Source organism: Arctopsyche grandis, unplaced genomic scaffold (assembly GCF_051622035.1).
Source record: "Arctopsyche grandis isolate Sample6627 unplaced genomic scaffold, ASM5162203v2 HiC_scaffold_773, whole genome shotgun sequence".
NCBI lineage: Eukaryota > Metazoa > Arthropoda > Insecta > Trichoptera > Hydropsychidae > Arctopsyche > Arctopsyche grandis.
In genome coordinates, this window is record NW_027518581.1 from 12,517 (window position 1) to 21,611 (window position 9,095).

General features: G+C 28.7%; 1 protein-coding gene and 1 non-coding gene across 2 annotated transcripts; both read left to right on the top strand.

The window, feature by feature from the left end:
• Positions 1-4,581: 4,581 nt before the first annotated feature.
• On the top strand, positions 4,582-4,663 carry TRNAL-UAG (transfer RNA leucine (anticodon UAG)). Its single transcript has one exon. It is a non-coding gene; the product is annotated as a tRNA-Leu (tRNA).
• A 1,064-nt stretch (positions 4,664-5,727) lies between these two features.
• LOC143922184 (uncharacterized) lies at positions 5,728-8,781 on the top strand. The gene is made up of 3 exons (XM_077445405.1): positions 5,728-7,109; positions 8,025-8,193; positions 8,755-8,781. Exons 1-3 carry the CDS (start codon positions 5,728-5,730, stop codon positions 8,779-8,781), a joined length of 1,578 nt encoding a protein of 525 aa, XP_077301531.1.
• Positions 8,782-9,095: the final 314 nt, after the last annotated feature.

Genomic DNA, 9,095 nt, shown 5'->3' on the forward strand with positions numbered 1-9,095 from the left:
AAAATATCGAAAGCAAAGTTAAAAAAATTTAGAAGAATATAAAAATAATCCAGAAATCTACAAATATTTTACAGAAAACAAGAATTGTGTAATTTGTCAACACAACATAAACAAAGAAATGGAAAAATTGGAAAATAAAGGCGAAATAAACACATCAAAAGACCATTTAGGTTCTACACGACTTCCATTATCTAATAAAACAAATAAGGACTCATGTGATTTTTTAATTTGGCTTAAAAAACTAAGGATTAGCGATTATATTCAGCCAGCTGAGTTAATCTTATCCACATCTCAGAAAGATGACAAGCAGGTTGATAAGGTACATATTTATTGTAAATTTTTGTCATGTTTTGATTTCCTTGCTAGTGGCTCTTTTATTACAAAGTTTAATTTAGATGTTTTCTCTATGGCTTTTCAATTAAATATAAAAGATACGGTTTTTTTAAAATTTATTGAAAAAATACAAAACGATCCTTTTCTTTATGAAAAACAACTGAAAATAAAAGCTTTAAATATTGAAATCTTTGCATTTTCTTATATGAGTAAAAATAAATTGGATACTAAAATTCTTAAAAAAAGAATAGAAGAGCACGCTTTCCTATTTAAACCGGATCAAAATTATGATGTTGATTTATCGAAAGATATTTTAGTTGATAAAATGATATTACAACTTAGAAAAAACACTTTAGATATAAAACAAGCTATTTTTATGAATCAAGTATACTTAAATGTAGCTAAAGATAAAGAGTTTTTTGATTTGTTTCATAAAATACTTATTAATTCTATTATATCTATAGATCAAAATGCTTTATTGTCATTTCTCAAATATGTTTTTACTCATAGAACAGTTTTATTCTCTTGTATTCAAGATGAGCAGCTTATAAAATTAATTTTATCGTTTTATAAAAACATGAACCAATTAGATAGTACAATATCTCTTCTAAACGCCCTTTTAAGCAATTTATCTAATGAAAATATAAATAATATAGTTTTTACAGAATTAAAAAATGGTTGTCTTAACAGTAAAAAGCATTTTAAACTCACGAAATTATTAGAAATACGATCTTTTGTAGATATTAAAGAATTTAAAGGGTTTATAATTGAAAACAAAGACTCTTTTGATTCATTAAATATAATGTATTCTCAAATTAAATTATTGGCGGTTGTAGTTGTGAATCCATATTACAAGCTGGAAATAATTAAATCTTGTCTTGAAATGTTTCAATGTATAAAATTGGAATTTCATGATAGATTTATTTTACAACTTGTAATTATAATTATAAAATTACTTGATAATGTAGTGATTAATGAAGATTTTATTGAATTTAATTTGTATTATTGGAATATCCTTTCAGATTTAATTTTAGTTTGCCAAAAAGATAATTTAGAGGGTAAAAAAAAGAAAACCGGTGGGAAAAATCAAACCGAAAAATATAAATCGGGCTAAATCTCGCCAAAATTTTGTATAATTGCGAGGATAAAATGATTAAAGCAGGGGTTTTAAATTTTACAAGATGTAAAAAAAGAGGTTTTAAAATAAATTAACCTAATTCAAGCGAGCCGGGCATTGTAAATACTGAAACAATTGGGATTATAAATTATTAAGAAAAGCGAATAAATAGATTGTAGAATTTAAAAAGAATTTATAGTTTGTTTTATTTAAATTTAATCGTGTAATACAAACTCATACATAATTTACAAAGTTAATGGTGTAAAGTTTTTTATAATGTTTTTTTAGCTAGATAATTTAATAAAGTTAAATAAATAAACATATTTACGTTAAAATCTTATTTTTTTATAATACATATTACCTTGTGACATCGAAGATGACGTAAGCTCTTCTTCATTAAAGTATTAATTTAAATTATATTCTCCTTGGGTAGTGCGGCAACAATAACTCCCATGGCAGTAGAAAGCCTACGTAAGCATAGCGCAGGGGGTCTGTAGAGAGCCCAAGACAGTATGGTACTGTCTCTAATTATAACGCCAGCTCAAGGTCAATGGGATACTTAGTCCTAAGGCTAGCCGACTGTCGGCAAAGGGATTAAGCTGGCATAAGGGCCGTGGGGGGTTTACGCAGCAATGCGGTTCCCCGACCGGATTACAGAGAAACACACGAAGAAAACTAACAAGTATTAACAACTACAGCTTAAATAAATCCGAACATTTTTTTTTTATTTAAATTATGTTAATAGGGGTTAACATAATACATATGTTAAAGAAACAAAATTTAAATGGAAATAAAGTAGCTTTTATATGGCAATATATAAGTCGAAGATAATCATAACCGGGTATTTATTAAATGGTATTAAAAAAAAATCGGATTTATTGAAAAGTGGTTGCCTACAGCAAAAAAAGAAGTTTCCTACAAAACTCTGGGGGCCCCTATAGCATCTCTATCCCTCTGCCGACAGTCGGCTAGCCTTAGGACTAAGTGTCCCATTGACCTTGAGCTGGCGTTTAATTATAGACAGTACCATACTGTCTTGTTTATTAGGTTCGTTAGTTGAAGTAACTCAGGCTTAAGCAACAGTGACACTCCGATCCAAAAGGACCAGGAGCAGAAACTGCCACTGAAACCCATTTTAAATGGTATTATTTTAAGTAATTAAAAACAACCGGTAAGTATTGCCATTTGTAATAAAATACGAAAATAAATACAGGAACAGCATACATAGTTTTAAATAAGTAACACCTGATACCCAATGGTTACCTAAACAACAAAAATAAATGATAATATCGCCAATCTTTTTTGGCCGGAAAGAAATTAGGCAGTTGACGTAGAAAAAGACGGAAAATTGAACGGAAGTAACACCTGTAGGTTCTCAAACATAAAGAGAGTACCTTTAAAACCTTAAATAATCTTCGTTAATAATTTTTGACATAAGTTTTATTTTTGTTATTATTTATAACTCCCCTTTAAAGATGAAAAGTTTTTTTAAAGACCAACAAAGCTTACAAGGACCTAGAAAGAAAATAGAGTCAAATCAAGTCACAAATACACCCCGTTCAGGATCTGAAGCAATAACTTTTCAGAAAGATGATGAGGCGAACCCATTGCTAAATTCAGACAATGATGATTCTAAGCAATTTCAATATAGAATAATTGATTACCCTATGCAAGAATTAATTATGAAAATATGGGAAAAGAATGGTAAAAAAAACCATAAAAATCTTAAAGAACTCCCATTAAAAGAAACACCCAAACAAATAGTTGAGGAGCCTAAAAAGGATGAAGTTCCTTATAGCCCTTATGAAAATTTCTTTTAAGTTTTTTTGATGGATTAAAATATGCTAAGTGCATTAAACAGGGAAACAAAAAATGCTTGTAGTTCTCCCCAATAAAAAGTGATTAAAAACGCCTACTTATCATTATTTGATATTTAAATGGTATCGCAGAAGCTCATTTCGATTTAAGAGTGTTTACAAATAAAACAGTGAAATATTACATGTATTTTTTTAATTTCTTTAACTCAGAGGCTGGTGATTATAAATTATATACCATAATATATGTATTTGGTAAGAAATTTGATTATTTTAATATCTATATAAAGGAGGTGGGTAGTTGAATTGAATCATAAATTTAAGATACTTCATAAGGATCTTAAGAGTTGTTAACTCAATTACAAAAGAAGATGCTTTAGTAGAATTTCTGAAAGTGGTATCGAAGCTTAAGACACTAAAGGCCTGCAAGCCAGAAAGAAGCGGCCTAATACTAATATGAAATTAAAATATGTTAAACTAATACATTCACTCTTTAATAAATTAAGTTGGATATAAATTATACTTAAATAAATACCCATGTTTACCTCAAACTCTTACTAATTACTTTATTTTACGTTTTATTAAAAATTTTATAGAAATCAAATTATGTAAATAGAATGGAATGATACAGGGACATTTTTAACAAATAAACTTATTAAAAACTATTTTTTTAAATTTGGATTTATAAAAAAAGGGATTCGTCAAGACAACTTAAGAATATACAAGCATTTTGTAAAAATTTAATGAAATAATTGTATACACCAAAGCCCAATATATTCCAATTAAAACTTCTGATTGGTGCGCCAAATCTGCAAAGCCACAACTTTTATAAATTGAAATGACTGTAAATTATTATGTAAGGGGCTATTATTATAGGCTGCTTTTAGCTAATATTATTGAATAAATACTCTTGTTTTGATTTTCTTCGGCTTTAAAAATTAAATTTCTCAATTTGCATTTTTTCTTTTATTCTTTTAATTAAAAACATTAGAACTAAAATAATACTTAAATAAATACTTTCAACTTCATCAAATGTCTTACTAAATGTTAAGCAGGGGAAATAAAAAAAATTCATCTAAAAATTTTTAGGGCAAGCACTTCCATTCAAGTTCAAACACACACTAAGAAACATCCTGAAGTTAATTGTATTAAAAATTCTTTATAATTTATGATTTAATTCGAGACAGAAAAAACTAAGTTACTTTAATTAAGCCAATAGGTAACAGGTGAAATTTTACTCCAAAGAGCCGTTTAAGATTTTTCTAAAAATTATAAAGCTTAAGAAAGTTTTGATAAACATATCGAAACTTTAACTTCAGCGTGATGGCCGAGTGGTCTAAGGCGCTGGAATTAGGCTCCAGTCTCGCGAGAGGCGGGGGTTCGAATCCTCTTCACGCTATTTTGATAAACAATTTTTTTGCATTTACATTTTAAACAAAATTTTCACTTTGTGTTATTCTGTGTGGTTATATATCTTGTTTTTAATTAAATAAAACTGTTAATAGAATTTAATTACATAGGGGTAACTTTAACAAAAATTATTCCACGAAATATTTTTAAAAAATAATCTTGGAAAAGAGAACTTCAGAAGTAATTTAAAATTGTGAGCTAATGATCTTTTACTCAAATACATTCATAAAGTTGGTACATAGGCTCTGAACTACAATTATTAATTTTTAAACGTTTTTTCAAAAACTCTTTAGAAAAAATTCCCATTTTACAGTAATTGGTTAATATTGCTGTTTACTCAAAACCTTTTAGAGATTGGGTTGTTTAATTATACTATTTTAGCAAATACAATAGAAATTTGATTTTGTTGTACTTCATATAACAAAAAAATTTATTGTAATTTCTTGATAATCTTCTTTTTAAATCAAAAAACGAAATAAACAAGCCAAAGTTAATTTAACATGGCGGCTTACTATAAAAATAATATTTGTAGCTGGAATATTTAAAAGAAACAAAAATACGCAGGTTCAATAAATATTACCCAAAGGCGGAAAATTAAACGAAAATGACAAGCTAAAGTTTATACTTTATAAAAATTTCTATCAGTTATTTCCAAATTTCGGAATTTTTAAGCACATCTATTTTTTATATTCATTGCATTTATACATCTTCGCAGTTTAATTTGTGCCTAACAAGAGATGCATAAATATTAAAGTTCGTAATGATTACTTAAATCTTACTTTTTGAACTATCTTTTGACATCTGCCCTTTCCTCTATTTTTGACAAAAGATAAATCAACAATTTTTTTAATAAAAGAAACCGAGTAATATTTAAAGTAAGAGCTTGAGGCAAACATGAAAATTTATTTTAGTAAATTAAATATATCCAATTTTTAATTTAAACAAGCCTTTTCAGACTCACACTGTAATCTTTCTATATTTGTTTATAATTTAATTTTTTAATTCCTAAAATCAAATTACCTTTTTAATTTCTTCTTTATTCTGAACCCCCAAATGAGGAAAGTTTTATCACAAGAAGTTATACCTTCGCATTATGACATTTTTGTTAACGTAGAGAAAGACTCATTCAATGGATCAGTAACAATGCATCTTACAGCGGCAGAGCCAGTGACACTGTTCAGATTTAATAGTAAAAGTTTACAACTCTCCGAGTTAAGAATTTTAAAAGATAGCGCGGAAATATCTTGTTCTTTTGTAGAAAAAGAAGAGTTTGTTACTGTTACACTTGCCTCACAAATACAAGGAAACTTTATTCTATCTGTCCTTTACAATGCTCCATACTCTTCATCTATGGAAGGGTTTTATAAAAGCAAATACAATGAAAATGATTTGTTTTCAACAAAATTTGAGCCCACACATGCAAGAAAAGCTTTTCCTTGTTTTGATCAGCCTAATATGAAAGCCACGTTTTCTATATCTGTCCAAGCACCAGATGGTATGATTGTGCTTTCGAACAACTCGCTTAAAGAGCAAAAAGGCAATCTTTACATCTTCAATACAACGCCTAAAATGTCCACTTACATAGTCGCCTATGTTGTTGGAAAACTTGATTACATTGAAGACAAGTCGACTATTCCTATACGAGTCTATGCAGATGTTTCTGAGAAGCATTGGGGGCAATTTGCTTTAGATGTGGCAGTTAAATGTCTTGCATTTTATGAAGAATATTTCAGTATAAAATACCCACTTCCTAAATTGGATATGATAGCCATACCATCATTTGCTTCTGGGGCTATGGAGAACTGGGGGTTAATAACTTACCGTAAAACATCTTTGTTATTTGATGAAACCTCTACTTCTATAAGATCAAAAAAGAATATCGCCATTACTGTCTGCCATGAGCTTGCTCACATGTGGTTTGGCAACCTTGTAACAATGGAGTGGTGGTCTGATTTATGGCTTAATGAAGGCTTTGCAACTTGGGCAGCGACACTTGCTATATCTAATTCAATACAAGATATTTTTCCATGCGATCCTTGGACAAATTTTATTAATGATGCAATGAATTCTGGTATGGAAATGGATAGCATTAAATCAACTCATAAGATTGGTATTGAAGTGGAGGATTTCGCAGAAATTGGTCAAATTTTTGACGCAATTTCTTACAACAAAGGTGCCTCTGTTATACGTATGCTTGAGAATTGGTTAGGAAATGAAACTTTTAGACTTGGTCTTGTTCATTATTTAAACAAATTTAAATATAAAAATGCAGAGACTTATGATTTATGGGACTCATTGTCATATGTAGCCAATTTATCAAATAAAGGTAAAGAAATCGATGTAACAGCAGTAATTGATCCTTGGATACAAAGAGAAGGCTTCCCATTTATTAAAGTAGAGGATTTTGGAGAAAAACTTCGGCTTACACAACAAAGGTTTACTCTAGGACACGAGAAGAAAGATCGGCCATGGCCATGGCCAATTCCAGTTAATATTTTATGGATAACGGGTAAAGGCACTAATTACACATTTTATTCTACCCATCTGATGTTAGAGGAATCAATTGAAATAGAGAAAAAAGCAAATGCTTATAAACTAAACAATGAAGTTGCAGGATTTTACAGGGTGTCTTATTCTAATAAACATCTCGTAGCCCTATTGAAATATGACCTGTCACCGGCTAACAAGCTAAATTTATATTCTGATGCTTTTGCACTTTCTATTGCTGGCTTGATGCCGCTTCAAGAAATATTTGATTTAATTGGAAATTTGGCAGTTGAATTAAATTATGATGTTTTATTAGCAGCCCTGAGCCAACTTCAATTTTTAAAGAAAGTCTTTTTTGATAAAAAAGAAAAAGTTGAATTTTTCGATCAAAAAATAATTGATATCGTTGGCGAACGGTTTAATGAGATCGATCTTAAAGCATATTCAAATGATATTAACACTGCGTCAACTCATTCTTTGATAGTTTCTAATGCTGTTTCAGCTAGCTACTCTAAGGCAATTTATTCATTTCAAACCGCAAACATCAATGAAATTAATCCTGAATATATGAGATCTTATTTCTGTGCACGTATTGATAGTGAATTTTTACAGATTTTTGATTTGTACAAAACAAGCAATAAGCCTGGTGAAAAACAACATGCACTTTTTTCTCTTGGAAGAACAACTAATAAAGCAAATATCGAATTTTTACTTAAAAATTTTGCAGATGTAGAACCGCATGATTCTGTGTTTCTATTTGCTTCTTTAGGATCTAATTTGGCTTTCAAATCAAAAATTGCAAAATTTGTAATGTCTAAATACGATATTATTAAAAAGTATGTTGTTAATGAAAGAATTCTTAGATCGATTATAGAATATGTAATTGTGGGCTATGTGGAGGATTCTGATCATAATGAACAAATTCTTAAATTTCTCGAGTCTTTGAAATCTGAAGTTGCAACGGGTTCTACTGTTAAAAAAGTCCAAGATTATCTTGTCATTTCAAAGAATATCAGGGAAAAATATGATTCAGTAATATTTAAATGAATTAAAACAACCTCTTTTTGTTTTAATTATTTTTTAAATTTTGTATGTCTTGTGCCATGGAAGATTGGCGTAAGCTCTTCTTTAACTAAGTTTTTAGCCATGTAAGGTCTTTATTTAAGTTAAAACAATTAGATTACACAACAATGTGTTTTAAAAAAAACAAATTTTATTATTTCTATCAAAAACAATGAAAGTATTTTGCTTTAAATTGTTAAAGTTTACCCCTATGTCATTAAATCCTAATAACATAAATATTTAATTCACTTTATGTTACCCTAATCTAAAGCCAAAAGACTCTAAATATTTTCAATCAATGCCAAAAACGTAATGTTTTGATACAAGTTACGTTGGTGTCACTAATTTCTTATTAGAGTATTTCTCTAATTCAAGCAGAAATTTTATAATGGGATTTTGAATCAGGAAGTTTTTAGATTTCTAAACTAAATTGCTTAATAGCTAAGCTATTATAAAAATAAGGTTTAAAACGTTATTTAAAGGAGAAAGTCATCTATTAAACTACTATATGTTACACTTAATCAATTACAGCAAGACTCTTTCTTAACTGAAATCTAGAACTTACTCTGCTTATACCTTGTTAGACTTTAATTTCTTTTTGAAAATTTTAGTGTTAAAGCCTAATTCTATTGCTACACTTACATTCAGATATAATTAGAAAGTAGACTTTAGAGCAGAAAAAGATACTTTTAATTATCAAAAAAAAACAAATTTATTAACCAATTGATCTTACTATCACATACTAAAAAGGTAACTTTTAAAACATCCTACACTGTTGATAGAGATAAGTTGAAACTTCTGGTGTTACACACCTACCATACTTTTATGGCATTGGTTACAAATAGGTTAGATTTACAAGTTGATTACTAAGT